Consider the following 17137-nt stretch of genomic DNA (forward strand, 5'->3'; position numbering starts at 1 on the left):
GAAAATGTGTGCTAGCTTGTGTTTCTTATGGAGTCTCTTCTATTAATCAGTCCTGCAATTTAAAAGCCAGCCTTTCCCCTGCATATCCCCCCCCTTATACCCCGGGGATAGATCGATGCTGGATGTTGACTAGGTATCATCTTTGGGACCCAACACTAGCATTTTTGGGGTGATGCTGCTGGTGGCTTTTCAATGGGAAAATAATACAAGGAAATAATGGGTTAAAGATTCTTCTTAGGCCATAGCACTATTTCTGATCTAAACCAGCAACGCCCACCAGTTGATTTTTGTGAAAGGAAAATGGTATGAAAGAAAAAGCATGTGCTTTTTAAACTATAAGTGCTTAAAATAACATGCGGTTTGGCCCTCAATTTCATGACCCACGAGGAAATATATAGAGGACCAAACAGCACAATTGAAAAACCAGTCTTAACATTGTATTCACACAGCCTATGCATTTTACATCTCAACTTGGATCATGCACCTATTGAATCCCTGATTTATTTCTAGGAGTTTTGTGTATGTAGTACACATTTTCAGATCCTCAGAAAACAAATGGTTAGCTTGTCTCAACACAGAGCATTTCTTCAGTTTAACCTTGATCTGCAGGGGTGGGGTGGGGGAGGCAGTATATTAGCAACGGCATTTTTATGACACAGAGGCAGAGATGCCCAATAAAAGTGTTAACAGCTTTAATTTCCCCAAGGAGACATAACAACCCCAACCCTTTCCTCTAATATGTTAAAATGACAATATTATTGGTGACGTGAGCCAATATTTGTAGCTGAGGTACAGCAGATCCTGTGGTCAAAGCAGTTTTCTTGTTTAGACCAATGTGCTTTTCAGATATATTAAAACAACAGCGACAATGCAGGGTGGCGGCTAGAGATTGAGCCACATATTTCAATTTTTTAAAAAAAAAAATACAAAAAAACCCCCAGCCTGTACATTTAAAACCAAATGTACAAACAAAAACACGGGAGATTAGTAAATCCAAAGGCAGAAGCATTCTGCACTCACATTACTTCTGGGGAGGGAGGTACAACAGCTCTGTGTTGGTGGAACGGCCACTGTATCCAATGGGTGCATTGCCTGGGAGGGGAAAGACACACAACCAGAAATTACAAAATAAAATAAAAATAAAAACCAGAAGAATAATGGGCATCTTCCCAGAGTCCTTGGAAACTATACCAGTGTCCACCAATCAGGAACTATGCTAGCAATTATACCCACATCACCCATAACAACCTACATGATGCTACAGCTCCCCCCCAACTCCCACCAGCCCCAGTGGCACAACCAGCAATAACCCTGTTGCTACTAGTCTCCAGGTATCCTTCCAGGAAATGTTCAAATCCCATTATGTTCCCCACAACCACTGTTTTGGAGCACAACCCTCCAGAAGGGGAGTATCATATAGTACAGCATTCACATTGAGTAGAGTGTTTGCACAGAGCGTATACACTATACAGCGCGCGCGCGCACACACACACACACACACACGCCAGACATAGTAATGTAGGAAGTTGCCTTATACTGAATCAGGCCATTGGTCCATCAAGTGCAGTATTGTTTACACTGGCAACAGCTTTCCAGGAGTTCAGACAGGAATCTCTCCTGTGGGATGGGTTTTAATAGCTAGGAGAGGCATATATGAATTGCAATCTATCCCTCCAGGTGCCCACATGTGTGGGTTGAATGGAGTTTATAGACCCATCCTTGGCAGCAAAATTAAAATATAGGAATTAGGATGTAAAGCCTTCTTCCTCCCCTCCTGCTCAGTAGTGAAAATATCAGATTTTCAAAAAGGTCTACTAGCCCTATCAGGGCAATGATTTCAGTGATTGATAGGAAGTTTTGGAGGAAAAACAAGGGTGCCAGTTTGGAGAAAAGATTAGAACTCACCTCTCCATTCTTCTTCTCACCTATTGAACTTGATAGACTGGTATAATGCAATACAATATGAATCTTAAAGGTCTGCCTCTTACATGTCCCTCTATACTGGTGTTGTACCTCAAGCAATGGACCGGGAGCCACCTGTAGACCTTGGGCTACTTTCAGGCTGACTTTGTTGCCAGGTGCCTCTCACTTAGAATCACAGAACTGTTGAGTCGGAAGGGACCATAAGGGTCATCTAGTCCAACCCCCTTCAATGCAGGAATCTTTTGCCCAATGTGGGGCTCAAACCCACAACCCTGGGATTTAGAGTTTGTCTGCCCTGCCCCTCTGGCCTTTTGTTTGGGTCAGTGCCAGTACCAGCCACTCCTTGCATGCTGAATAAAGTTAGCCAGGAGACAGAGAAAAGGTCAAAGGTCTCCCTCCATTATTTCATCCTAAAATTGTAAGTGCCAACAGTTTGTTGTAGCATATGTGTATATGCAATACATATACGTAACAGAAAGTTGTTGGAAAATGGGAACTGTACCATATTGTTAAACCATTTCTACGGTTGTTTTTATAGACTGAATTTGTACCTAGTTACCAATTTACAAGTCAGCTATTGGGCTGGCACAATAATACGTGCCTCAGCTGGGACCTGGTTCGTCCGTAAGTGTACTGAATTTTGATAATCTCAGAACATTAAGGGAGAGCTGTTTTGCCTTACAATAAACATTTATTGTTCAACAAATTTGTTGACAATGCTGGCTGGATTGATGGGAGGTGCGGATATTTAAGACCCCACGGAAATGGCATTTGCTGCTCATGTGCCTTGTTTACCAAGCATCAGCTAGAGAGAGCCAAGCGCACTGGCCTGAACCCAAAAACCCAGGTGTGCAATAATCACAGGTGACATGTCACACTTTCCTATCTATATATGTATGTATTATAGGAGTGACACTAAAAGGAAAGGGTGAGCGGCACATTCTGGATTCCATTAGTAAAACTTGCTCATTATTATGTTTTAATGGAAATAATCCAGCAAAGTGAACATTGTTTTTATTTATTTCAGAACACACTTCAGGTAAAGGTAAAGGGACCCCTGACCGTCAAGTCCAGTCGCAGATGACTCTGGGGTTGCGGCGCTCATCTCGCTTTATTGGCCAAGGAAGCCGGCATACTGCTTCCGGGTCATGTGGCCAGCATAACTAAGCCGCTTCTGGCGAACCAGAGCAGCGCACGGAAACACTGTTTACCTTCCCACCAGAGCGGTACCTATTTATCTACTTGCACTTTGACGTGCTTTCGAACTGTTAGGTTGGCAGGAGCAGGGACCAAGCAACGGGAGCTCACCCCGTGGGGGGGATTTAAACCGCTGACCTTCTGATTGGCAAGCCCTAGGCTGTGTGGTTTAGACCACAGTGCCACCCTGGTCCCCACACTTCAGGTAAGACACGTAATTTAAGGTCTCCTGTGTGATTTCCTTAGCTTTTGTGAGGGAAGCGAAAAGGGGGTAGGTTAGTGGAAGGAAGGAAGGAAGGAAGGAAGGAAGGAAGGAAGGAAGGAAGGAAGGAAGGAAGGAAGGGAGGGAGGGAGGGAAGCAGTGGCCCCTAAGGTGCCTGAAGGAGCGTTTGGGCAGGAATGGAAAAAGAGGGAGAGGTTTCAGACAACGAGGTAAAATAGCACGTCCAGACTATTGTGTCCGCCCCTTTTCAGGTTACCTGGACTTTTGTTTGTCCCCGTCATAGGCAGGCGGCGAGAGGAACGAGAAAGAAGGGGAGGGAGGCAAAAGTGGCGGGGTAAAGCGCGCCAGGCTCCTGCCGCATTTCCCTGCACCTGTGCGACCAAGACTTCCCGCCCGGGCCTACCTCGGCCGGGGGGGAGCGCAATTTGAGGAGCAGGCAGGCGTGTTTCCTCCCTGCCCCCTTCCCAAGCCGAAAAGGGAGGCGGGGGGGGGGACGCTGCTACCGCTCTGACAGCTGCGAACGCCTTCGCCTGCAAGGCGCGCTTTGCATAACAAGCGAAAGGTGTGTGTGTGCGCGCGCGCCAACGGGCGTGAGTGAGGCTGCTGAGAGGCAGGAAGAGGGACGCGGCCGGAGCGAGCAAGCGAGGGAGGGAAGGAAGGAGAGAGGAGGGGGGTGTCTCCTCGGGAATGTAGCATGCATGGCTGGGGGCTCCGTCAAGATGCAGCCCCTGTGTGACAGAGCCGACTCTCTGCTCATCGGCAAGAGCTCCGCCGGCGCCAGAGACCAGGAGCAGCAAGTGCAGCTGCGGCAAAAGCTGAGGGAACTGCCGGCGCTGCTCCGGAGCGGACTCACGCTGCGGAGGAAGAGCTCAGCCGCCGGGGGCCGGGTAAGAGTGTGTGCCCGCGTGGGTGTGTATGTGACCGGCTGTATGCCTCCCAAGGTAGGGGATGTGCCCTGCATTTGGTAGTTAAGCCCCCCCCCCGGCCTCCACAGGGCAAAGCCTTGGGGAGTTGCGATTCTGGATTCTGGGGCCTTCAATTCCCAAACATGCTGAAGTTAAAGAGAGTTAACGTCCTGTAGTTGTGGTCGCGGGTTAGAAGGAGGCCTTGCTCTATATGGTACTCTGGCTGTGGACAGAAAAGGAAGAGTAGAGGAAGCCACACTGGCTTATCTGAGGAATGATTTACTCGAGAGAAATTAGGCTTGCAGACCCTTCTTTGACATGCTTACTCAAAAGTAAGCCCTGCTGCATTCATTGGGGTTGTCTCCCAGGTAATCATTGGCATGACTGGTTTTTGTTGTTAGAAATCATCGTGGCACCTTGGAGACCATTTGGTTTATTGAGTTTATGCCCTACACTCATGCCACAATAAACCAGTTAAGCAGTAAAATGTGCCATTTCTGAATGTATCTCAACTCCTTTTGCTGGTTAGCAGCTTAATGTGTGGTGGTGCTCAGTAGAAGTTATTCCACGGCAAGGATAATTGGTTCTTCTGGTCATCATCCCCTGGGACAAGGTAGCATGTGAATTGGTTGGTCATAGATACAATCAGCAGCAATTCTCCTGGTTCTTGGCCAAGGAAATTTCTACTGGCAGTTTATAAGGGTTGTCCCTGTCAGAGCGGATAGTTATGTTGCCTTGTGTCTACTGGCCCTACTTGTTTGCTCCATCCATCTTTGATATATGCACATTATAGATTCTGTATTCCATTAATGAATCATCAGTTAATGGTTAGGGCTGCAATCTGATCAAATAATTTTTAGCCATATCTACTGTTTACATTTGCATACAGTAATTTTGCATATACAATTCTGAAGCAAGAAGCATACGTTGTTTTTGGATGGTGTATACATGTGCTGTAGCAGGCATCATCTTAAAAGAGGCAGTCTTTCTGTGAGTTTGTGAGAATGTGTAATCCCTCTTAAGATGGTGTTTGCTATTTGCAGTTCTTAGAAGTACTTGTATTAAAAATGTACTTGCTGGGGGGGCATGCCTATTGCAATTATGCATCTCTGTAAAGGAGTCCTAGGTTGTCTTTATGATCTCATTCAATTTGTAGACACAGAATAATGGAATTGTAGAGTTGGAAGGGACCATGAGGGTCATCTATCCCATCCCCCTGCAATGCATGAGTATTTTGCCCAAAGTGGGGCTTAAACCCATAACGTGCGGCTCAAACCCTGATAGTCTAATGCTCTACTGACTGACCTATCAAGGCTCATAAAACAAAGCTTTTTTCACATGTAACTTTAATACTAGAGGTAAAGGTAAAGGGACCCCTGACCATTAGGTCCAGTCGTGACCGACTCTGGGGTTACGGTGCTCATCTCGCATTATTGGCCGAGGGAGCCGGCGTACAGCTTCCAGGTCATGTGGCCAGCATGACTAAGCCGCTTCTGGCAAACCAGAGCAGCACACTGAAACGCCATTTACCTTCCCACTTGGAGTGGTCCCTATTTATCTACTTGCACTTTGACGTGCTTTCGAACTGCTAGGTTGGCAGGAGCTGGGACCGAGCAATGGGAGCGTCACAGGGATTCGAACCGCCGACCTTCTGACCGGCAAGCCCTAGGCTCTGTGGTTTAACCCACAGCGCCACCTGCATCCCTAATACTAGAGGTAGTTATGATTAATTATAGCTGAATTATGTGATTATATCACCCATATGTTACATTTGATGCCATGTTCATTGCTCTGAAAGTCTTTTTGGGGAATGTTCATAGCTATAACTGTTCACTTGGATCTGACATTTGGGAACATGTGAATAGTGCAGGTTGGAGGCAAGATTCCTCATGGGGATTATCCATGGCATTTAAATGCTGTTGTATGTAAGTTGTTCATATGTCAAAATAATTATCTTTAATATTATATGCGTGCCCAAAGCTCTGTTCAAACAGTAATTACATATGAAGATTATACTTGTATGGCATCTAGAAGCTTTGAAACGAGGTTGCTCAGAAATAGCATCCTACCGGTAGTTAAGGCAGACCTTCATTAGTGTATGAGTTATTGAAGCTTAATTGTTGTTGCCATCTCCCATTTTGCAAATAAGGGCATCCGGATTTAGTACAGATATATGACAATTGCAAGGCATCTGAGTGCCAGAACCGGAAACGTAGCAAAAACTCCTTGCCTTCCAGTCATACATTTCAGAAACTAGCTATTAGTCATAAGTTATGTGTACACAAACAAGAACAGATGAAAAATAAATTGTAAAGTCGGCAGCCTGATCTATGTGGATGGTGTGGCTTATTTTGTGTCTACAACATCAGGCAGACGTTGTTTACTCATTAGGCAATTAAAACATTCTGAAAACTTGATCAGATATAGGTAAGAACATAAGAAATGCCTGCTGGATCAGGCCAATGGCCCATCTAGTCCAGCATCCTGTTCTCACAGTGGCCAACCAGATCCCTATGGGAAACTCTGAAAAAAGGACCTGAGCACAAGAGTACTCTCTCTACTTGTGGTTTCCAGCAACTGGTATTCAGAAGCTGTACCCATTATGACCAGTAGCCATTGATGACCTCATCAGTATGTATGCATGTGCTCTGATCACAGTGGGAATGGAAATAGGATATACTGTAGAACTTTACAATGGGAACATGTGACACTTTGACTTGAAAAAAGCATAAAGACTGCATAGCTCCCTGACTTCCAGATTGTTGCCTCTGGCTGCCTATCCTTAATGATGGCAGCACAGCAGCAGAGGAAAGTTTCAGGCTTGACTAACAAGTTGGGAGACCAAACAGTGTATGCTAGTTTTATTGAACTGGGTAATTTTTGAAAAAAGACAGGAAGATTCTACATGGTAGTAGTTTTGATTGTGAAACTTTTTGCAATGGAAATGCTAGGAAGGAAGGTTATCTGCAATTTCTCAAGGCCACTGGTTTGACAATGACACGAACAGGCAAAATCAAAGGACTGTACTCAGTGGAAATTATTGTGCTGCAATTGGATATAATGCCCTCTATTAGCTGCTAGTTGTGGGGGAAGCTGTACACAGGTGGCAAAGCATTTAGAAAGTACTGTTGGTGTGAAAGGTATGATGGATCAGATGTTGAGAGACTCTGGCCCTCAGCCAGCCTGGCATGTTGTGACATGACTGTGGACCCGCCCACATGTGAGCTTGACCATATAATGCAATTGATTTATGTGGGAGTGTAATAAGGTGAGGCTTAATGGGCACCAAGGGCTCATCCATCCATCCATGCATGCAATCCTGCTGCTGTAATTGGATGCTGCTAGCACTTTGTGCATGCTTCTGTGTGGTTATTGTTATTGCTGTACCCACAGTATTAATTGTGAAGCCACATGATAGCAAATATGTGTTGAATACCAAGAGAACCAGGGAGTCAATGTGGCGCAGTGGTTAGAGAGCTGGACTAGGGCCTGGGAGACTGGGGTTCTAGTCCCTCCTCAGCCATGAAGCTAACTTGGTGACCTTGGGCTAGTATCTTTCAGCTGACCTACCTCACAGGGGTGTTGAGAGGATAAAATGGGAGTGGGAGGAAGAGCGATGAGCTCCTTAGAGGAAATGTAAGATAGAAATGCAATAAACCAACCAGCAAACTAACCAACCACTTCCTATATTGCTATGTTGTAGGCAAGGGACCACAATCTGTGCTGTGGATAGTGCAGAAAAAACTCATGTGTCGATCAAGTGTTGTAATGCTGGTATTTTCTGTTGAAGCTTATTTTGTATATGTGAGGCCTATATCTATTGCTACACCTGTATGCCATACAGTATTTTGAATAGAAGTATTAAATAAAGGGGATAAATGCAGCCCGTTGCTTGGTCTTGTGAGAGGCATTTTGCTTTGTTTTCATTATATAGTCGAATAATGGGTTTTATATCTAAGATATTCATTGTATGGTTTGCATTAGTGTATGGAAAACCTAAGGTCAGTAGATTAAGCCATTCCCAATGATTCCATGAATATTTGAAATGGGTGACTTAGTTTGTACAGAAGTAGCATTTACTTTGAAGCTGTAATTTATATTGGTGGCCTTTATTTTTTTATTTTTGTACAGCCTGAGCGTTTATTGCCATGGAGATTCCATTTGGATAATTTGTAGCAGGTGTCATTATGCGACTAAAAATAGACCCCTTATGTATAATACTGAGCTTTTCTTATTGTAATCCTCTGTTTATGTATTCCCTAAGTGAAATAAAGCAAGATTAGAATCTCTTGGCTTTTTCTTTACCCTTTTAACTGGTCCTTGCAGGAACTGTTGAAGTATGTGAACAAAGGATAAAATACTTCTATTTCATTTCAGATATAATCAGCAGCTAAGGTTCTTTCAGTTGTTAAATGTTGCTAATATTTTTTTCCTTTTATGTTGATCTAAAATAGAACCAACACTCCCTACACTTTTAGTTAATTATCTCTCTTTTGCATTGTTTGGATTAATGTAAATTTCAGGGGTGGGGAACCTTTTCAGCATTCTGGACCAGATCCATGGCTCCCTCGCTCCTTGTGGGTCACTTTGACATGTGGCATGGCTGCCTACCTGTCAATCAACCAACTGGAATCACCATGGTGTCAGTTGAAACATTTTTCCTTTGCTGTGTAGCTTGAGATCAAGTTTTCCTGCAAAAGAATATTCTGGCTAATCCCATCTGAGCTTGATGTCACCAACGATCAGCTGATCTGCACTGTCTTCTAGGTGGGCATTGACTACATTCCAGAGTTCCCTTTCATCAGTTTAGTCAATTCCAGTAGGGCTTGAAGATAGACAGCACTGATCAATTTGGGCAGGGATTGTTGGCTAGCCTCCTACATGTGCGGTCTCGAGGGTGGCAACATGAGAACGGGCCTTTTCTGTAGTGGCTCCCTGTTTGTTGAATGCTCTCCCCAGGGAAATATTATATATTTTTAGGCACCAGGCAAAAACATACCCCTTCAACCAGGTCTTTGGCTGATCAATATTCTACAGCCTTTTAATTGTGTCTGTGGGAAGGGGGATTATTGTTTTGCTGTTTCGTTTTACTTATTTTCATGTTTTTAATCCTGTATTTTATTCCGTGGACCACCCTGGGATCTTACAATGAAGAGTGGTATCTAAATCTAATAATTGAATAACATAAAATACCCTTACTTCCAGGTTAAGACTGCAGTCCTATAAGTATACACAATGACCGCTTCCCCAACATAAAGGGGAGGCGCATTTTGCGCAGTCGCGCGCAGCCCCCCTTGGGAACCCTAGGGCAGACCTGGAAGTTTGGAGGCTGGCACTGCCTACCTGAGGCTGGAGGCTGGAGTCACCGCCCACTCCATCAGCCGACCAATCCGGCCGAAGGGGGCGTGCCAGGGGGATTGGCCAGGTAGGATCAGGTAGGCTTACCTGCACACAAAGAAGAGGGGCCATTCTTGGGAAGCAGCTGACGGATTCAGAGCCCAACCCCCACTCATGCTGGACAACCCTGAAGATCACCCCACCCCCTGCGGGGGGCTGGGAGGGATATACGCCCAATGCCTGCGCCAAGGTCTTCCTACATCTGAATTTTAATAAAGTTGTGGCCAATTTTTAATCCCATAAATACGTAGTCCTGTGTCATTATTCCACTCGGGGCTGCCCTGGGGGGCTGGGGGGACTCCGCCTGACTGCGCAATTAACATGTATGTAAGTCCCATCAAGGGCAGTTGGACTTACTTTTGAGTAGACATGGATAGGATTCTCACATTCAGCCTCTATTTCTGTCTTGCATTCTACTACAGTATTACCTGTCATCCACCCCCATCTGAAATTTTATTTTGAAAGGTTCTAAGATGGGTTACAAAATGATAATATAATACACGGCTAGGCAAACTAATGCCCGGGGGGGGGGGGGGTGGATCCGGCTCAATCACCTTCTAAATCCGGCCCGCCGATGGTCCGGGAATCAGCGTGTTTTTATTTAAAATGCATCTCTGGGTTATTTGTGGGGCATAGGAATTCGTTCATCCCCCCCCCCCAAATATAGTCTGACCACCACAAGGTCTGAGGGACAGTGGACCGCCCCCCTGCTGAAAAGGTTTGCTGACCCCTGATAATATGATAATGTATTTCCATTTTTTAACTACTACTGTTGGAGTACCACTGTTGAAGGAAGTAAACTTATGAATAGTATTTGGGGGAAGTGTTCTTGTGCCCAGGACCTGCTTGTGGGGTTCCTATAGGCATCTTGTTAGCCACTTTGAGAACAGGATGCTGGTCTTGATAGCTTATTGGCCAGATCCAGAAGGCTTTTCTTGTGGTCTTATTAGTCACATTTCCCATTAAATTTAAATTATTTATGTATTGATTTTTTTAAAAGTTCCTGCTGTTCCTTCACGTTTTGATTTTTGTATATTCATTTTTCACCTTTGCATTCTGCTGATTCTTTTCTCATTAAGTCTCATATTTTTATTTTTTATTTTGTTACTATGCTTTAATAATATTTTATTTCTCATTATAGAATTTAGTGTATCTTTAGCAAACAAAAAAAGAAAGAAAAATGACTGCCTACTGGGGTTACTCCTTAGTAACTCTTTAAGGAATTGCAGCCTTAGAACAAATTCTCTACAGCCTTCCTAAATCTAAAAATACTACTTTAGTAGTATTTAATTTTGTGAGGGAAGAGATGCTTGGACCGAAGTTTATTAACACCCTAATCCCTGGTGTATTACTTTCCCTCTTATTTACTCAGAAGTAAAGAAAATGCAGTCTGAACATGTTCTGAGTAGATAATTTAATCTGTTTATATACCAAATTTAAACCTTTACATTGGAAACAGGCACCAGACTGGGCTCCAGTGATCCCATTTAAGTCCAGCAACAAGCCCATAAAATAAGTTTCAGTGAATGTAGATCAATGTTCCTCTTTAAAAAAAAGAGCAGGGGGAGCAGGATAGGACATGATTTTCTCTCTCTTTTAGCCTGGATGCCAAGTTTAGTGTCTCCACATGCAGTGCCTAGCTTCAACTTGTTCTGTGTTCACCCCTCAGTAGCTTCAAGCAAATTTCTACCTATCTTTAGTGCTGAGAGTGCTTTCAGTTTGGACTGACATGGACTAAAGTTGAAGCATAACCTTACTGTAATTCATGGGTTTTGAAATATTTTCCTCTTAGTTTTTAATTCTGAGGAGCAGTGGATGGATAAAGTTTGGGAGAGCATGATTATATGTAGAAACCTATTCAACAGCCCCAGTTGTTGGTTTGTGTTAGCATCTGAAAGCCCTTGACTACCCTAAATAGTAATTGTCCAAACAGTAGCGAAATAGTGAAGCCACTATAAGTCTTGAATACCACTTACTCTCTTTAATCAAGGAAAGAGAGGAAGATGTACAATTTATTCCAGGCTGTGCATCTTGACATTTGAAGATGTGAAGCAGAGCTCAAATCCTTTTTAAGTTGAAGAACAAGATATTGATCAAATGCTGAGTTTGGTGCATATTTACAGAAAAATTAACTTTGTAATTTTGAGTCAGCTGCTACAAAATACCCTGAGCTTCTTGAAATCTAAACAGGTGTTCTTGCTGAGCCAGTTTTTTGTTGACTTCTCCCATGATACCAAAGCTAACTTATCGTATTAGGTAAACTTCCCAAAATAGCCAAGGTGTTTAATGTGTGTGTTTTTTGAAGAACAGCTGACATAGCTGCTGTTTGTTTTTCATTAATGCTGAAACAAGACAAGCCATACTAAAAGTGAAATAGTTGAATCGGCCCAGTTTTTTAAAAATAAAACCCAAGCCTGTTGGTGTGCTTGGGTACTTCAGGTGCATCAACCAGGGAATAACCTTACTGGTTCTGTGTCTGGTTTCTTCTGTGTGGTCCTCTTCCTCTTGTCTGTATCACTTGGATCTATTGTGGAATGTCTCTGCCTCTGTATATAGTTAGGTCTGGTTAACATGTGTTGCAACGTTTTCTCTTGCAGTGGGTGGATGCTGGAGCTGATGGCCTCTTTCAGCCTTTGAACTCTTCAGCTAAGTGTGATATGAATCCCCCACCTCCCAACACATGCGCACACAGCAGAGTCTCTGAAATTGCTTATGAGCCGAGATCTAGATAAGGGGTAAGGCAAGGTTTATCTTGCCTGGTCTGGATCAGTCCCACGGAGATCCCTCCATGGGTTGGATTGCGCGTGTGCATGCACACCTCGTTTTTCAGCATCTGTGCATGTGCGCGGCGCCTGCGATTTCCGGCGTCTGCACTGACAGCATCTGTCTGCGGTGTAGACAGCCAGTGTGGTGTAATGGTTAGAGTGTTGGACTAGGACCTGGGAGGTAAAGGTAAAGGGACCCCTGACCCTTAGGCCCAGTCGTGACCGACTCTGGGGTTGCGCGCTCATCTCGCATTATTGGCTGAGGGAGCCGGCGTATAGCTTCCAGGTCATGTGGCCAGCATGACAAAGCCGCTTCTGGCAAACCAGAACAGCACATGGAAACACCATTTACCTTCCCGCTGTAGTGGTTCCCATTTATCTACTTGCATTTTGACAAGGGATCATGTGCTTGATGATAGCTGAAATTCAGAAGGGGCATGCATGTGGGGATATAGTGCACTACCCTGAGACACATTATGAGTTGCTTAAAGATAAATACAGTGTTTTAACTACTAAAGACTGCACAATCCTATGCACCCAGTGAATACCGGTAGTAAATATGCTTAAGGTAGTGCATTTTCCTTTACAGTCCAGAGTATGATCACTCTCCGCTTTTAGGCTTCAGTGTTAATTCATTGGAAGACAAATTTTAGTCTGCCATCTGAAAACCAGAGCAGCTGTCTGAAACACAGTTTAGGAAACACAACATACACGTTGTTTTGTCAAGTTTTTTTTAAAGAAACCTGTTTACTGAATGTTTTCTATTATACTGCCAAAACTTATTCTTTGATCTGTTCTTCTCCCTTCTAAAGTACAAAAGCTACAGAATAGTGTATTATTCAGGCACTTCTAAGGTGTACCTGACATGGGAATAAAAGTAGCGAATATTTTAGTTGGCTGCCTCATTATTCCTTTTTTGCCGTCTAAAATGGATGGTACTGAATGGAATTGCCCATTCACGACCAGATCAAATCTTTATGGTGAGCTGTACCATATGGCGTCCACCGCGCTGCCTGGTTCATCTACCCTTGCCTTCCACTGGGACTCTTTGGTCTTCCAGTCTATCTGGCTTCATCCTCTGCCCTAAGTGTTTTAGTGCTTGTTTCCATCATTGTGGCATCTATTCACTATACCTCTCTTTCAATTCTATCTCCATTTGCTCCTTCCTTTCTCCTGCTCCTTTTGGAACTACGTACCTGTCTGGACCAGGCCTACCTGCATGCTGCATTAATTGTGTGGATTTTTAAAAACCCTTTAATCCTAGTTAGAGGTATGTGACCTGACTTTCATAGGCACTACAGTGTGTAGGGATTGGAAACAGCTGATAGAGTCACGCTGCCACTTTTATATCCCCCCACGATCACCCAACACAAAAGTGATTGGCCAAGAATCTGGGTGATCGTGGTGCCACCCTGGCATCTCCGCCCACGCCAGGGGGGGAGGAACTGGTCTAGGGGCCTGCCTGCAACCAGGACCATCCTTCAAGATGATCCCACATAGTATCACAATAAAGCAGAAAAATCTTCATTCTGAGCAATATGAAGCTAATAGATCCAGTGTTGACACTGAATTTTGATAGCATCTGTTCAAGGAGACTTTGTGTTGGTTTTGAGAGATGTAAGTGGCCTTTGTAACTTTTTAATTAAGGTTTTACTATTCTTCGATATGTATTCAGATTCCTTATTCGGGGTCTCTGATGCATATTCTTGTTGTTGTCCAGTCGTGTCTGACTCTTCGTGACCCCATGGACCAGAGCACGCCAGGCACTCCTGTCTTGCACTGCCTCCCGCAGTTTGGTCAGACTCATGTTGGTAGCTTCAAGAAAACACTGTCCAACCATCTCGTCCTCTGTCGTCCCCGCCTCCTTGTGCCCTCCATCTTTCCCAGTATCAGGGTCTTTTCCAGAGAGTCTTCTCTTCTCATGAGGTAGCCAAAGTATTGGAGCCTCAGCTTTAGGATCTGTCCTTCCAGGGAGCACTCAGGGCTGATTTCCTTCAGAATGGATAGGTTTGATCTTCTTGCAGTCCATGGGACTCTCAAGAGTCTCCTCCAGCACCATAATTCAAAAGCATCAATTCTTGTACATTTACATATATAAGTGACACTGGCTGCCAATTAGCTACCATGCTAAGTTCCGGAAGCTGGTTTTGGTGTATAAAGCCCCATTCACTTTGGACCAAGATACCTGAAAAATAGTCTCACCTTTTGCGTATATTAACCTGATCACTATGTTCTGCAGGTGAGGGGCTTCCATCTCATCAGCAGGTCTATGCCTCACAATTCAGATTACAGTGGTACCTCGGTTTATGAACACAATTGGTTCCGGAAGTCTGTTCATAAACTGAAGCGTTCATAAACTGAAGCGAACTTTCCCATTGAAAGTAATGGAAAGTGGATTAATCTGTTCCAGACGGGTCCGCGGAGTACTTAAACTGAAGCGTTCATAAACTGAAGTGAACTTTCCCATTGAAAGTAATGGAAAGTGGATTAATCCGTTCCAGATGGGTCCGCGGAGTACTCAATGTGAAGCGTACTTAACCCGAAGCAAGGGTGTAATTGGTTCCGGAAGTCTGTTCATAAACTGAAGCGTTCATAAACTGAAGTGAACTTTCCCATTGAAAGTAATGGAAAGTGAATTAATCCGTTCCAGATGGGTCCGCGGCGTTCATAAACCGAAAATTCGTAAACTGAGGTGTTCATAAACCGAGGTTCCACTGTATTGGGACTCAGGAGACAAATGAGGGCTGAAGTCCTCAGATGCATGTTGGAGTTACAGTACATTTTATAAATTTCCTTACTTTACACAAGGTTGCAGTATGGAAGGAATCTAATAGTGATTTCAGAGCATATTTTGTTTCAGAGAGGTTTCTTTTTTTTAAATTATGGAACCAAAATAAATTTCTCCTTTTATGCTACTCTCAAACTTTCCCTCTCTCTATTGTATAGGTAGAATTGCTGCAACCCCCTCTGTATCTGGTCAGAACTGAATTCCATTGACCTCAGTGGGGCTTACCTCCAGTTAAGTGGGCATTGGATTACAGCCTAAATTGGTTAATGCTGGCATTTAAAATTTAATTTAAACTCAGAGTATTTTTTGCAGAATTTCAGAAGCATTTACTGGCATAGCTTTAACATTGTAAATTGAAAAAAAAAACCAAGAAAATATTGCTGGACCTTTTATCTCCATTTTGATTCTTCCTATGAAACGCTTGGGTGTAATTTATGGGGTATGTTGCAATGGATCTCTTTCTCTCTCGCATTGCATCTTACAATGGGTTTATGAACACAATTCCCTGGGCATTTTGCTGCTACTAATTTCCCTTTCTGTCAAAAGAATTGGATGACCTCACCCATGGCAGGATGTTGGAAATATGATGTTAAAAGTAGAGGTATTTCTGTCTGAATGTTTGGAGGTTTATTATTGCAAAAATGACGTTGGAAATTCCTCTTGGTCTTTCTGATGCAGGCATTTCCTTCCAGAGTTTTCCTCTCTTCGAGGAAACCACTTCACTGTAATCTTAGAGGAAGTAAGAAAATGTAAACTACTGATTTCCATTTTTGGTGAGACTTTGCAGTTAATTTAAACAAAACCCCCAAGGAACTCGCTATTAGCTTTTGTAATAGCAATGATGTCTGCCTAGTTTTGCATGAATGGCATTTCATCATTATGTCACCATTATGAGGTTAACAAGAGCCATATAGCTTCTGAGTAGAAGTGGCTTAAAAGCAATGCAAATTTTTTGGCTTGGAGTTGACCAACGGAGGACCTTGGGCCTTCTGTAACATATCACATGGAGCACCATAAACATAAAGGAGAAAAGGGGATATGTTCTACTATGAAGCTCCTGCTCTAGCTTCAGAGTTGAAAATACATGAGACACCTCAAGACCACTTGCCGTTGACCATAATCACAATGATGTGTAGCTCTTTTTAGGTGGCTTAATTACTCTGGCAACATAAAAAGTTTACAAAATCTGTATTTCCCCAACATGGATGTGTATGTATATCCATGTCTTTATTTTTACCTTTATAATTAGATGTATGTGTTTTTTAGTGCTCTCTTGATTTGTTTCCCCCCCCTTAGTGTTTTAAAAAGCATGTATGTTTTGAAAACTGATGTTGATTTTTAGGTTTGGAGCATCTTGATTTTAACAGAGTAGGAAGCCAGTAACACCAACTGCTTTAAAGTGGGCTAGGTGGAGAGCAGTAGGCAATGAGGCTCTCAAATCAGATGTGTTTCTCATGCATGGAGTACTCGAAAGGTATGTTCCATGGCATGTTGGGACTTGGGTATTGATTTGGTTTTCTTTGTTTTGTTTTTTCTTCTGCCGTTCTGGCAGAGCTGAAAATACTTTTACCCGCAGGGAATATAAAGAATGATATACTGTAATCCAAGAAAGTGGATCAAAGTGCAAATGCTTGCCTGTTGGATTTATAAATCCAATATCTTGCACAAGTGCTTTCGCTCAGTTTCAATTTGCTCAATTTATGTGGGCTGCTGCTGGATGAGATAACACAATGCTGAGGAAGAAGAAACAAAAGGGACGGGAAGTTCTTGTATGGAACTCCATGACTCTACTCGAAGTGCAACCCTTTCTAAGGATGTTCAGCAGTTTGGCTGGCAGAAATAGGGAGTTAAGGCTGTAAAAACAAGGTAGGGTAAAATGCAACAAAAAGAAAGAAATACAGCCTTGCTTCACACATTGATACAGTGGGATAGCTTCCAC

At 43.4% G+C, this 17137-nt stretch overlaps 1 protein-coding gene across 4 annotated transcripts in view; it reads left to right on the top strand.

Moving 5' to 3' along the window:
* Positions 1-3605: 3605 nt before the first annotated feature.
* The window catches only part of RAPGEF5 (Rap guanine nucleotide exchange factor 5), a 129253-nt gene continuing 115721 nt past the window's right edge, over positions 3606-17137 (top strand). For 2 of the 4 annotated variants that reach the window (XM_035128733.3, XM_060280726.2), the window contains exon 1: positions 3606-4230. In XM_035128733.3, the coding sequence (XP_034984624.1) occupies positions 4042-4230 (189 nt within the window). In that variant the 5' untranslated portion in view covers positions 3606-4041. Of the gene's footprint in view, positions 4231-5756; positions 5965-17137 lie in introns of those variants that run through there. The other 2 variants (XM_060280727.2, XM_088653545.1) reach the window with 2 other exon arrangements.

Source organism: Zootoca vivipara, chromosome 11, assembly GCF_965207765.1.
Source record: "Zootoca vivipara chromosome 11, rZooViv2.hap1.1, whole genome shotgun sequence".
NCBI classification, from domain to species: Eukaryota; Metazoa; Chordata; class Lepidosauria; order Squamata; family Lacertidae; genus Zootoca; species Zootoca vivipara.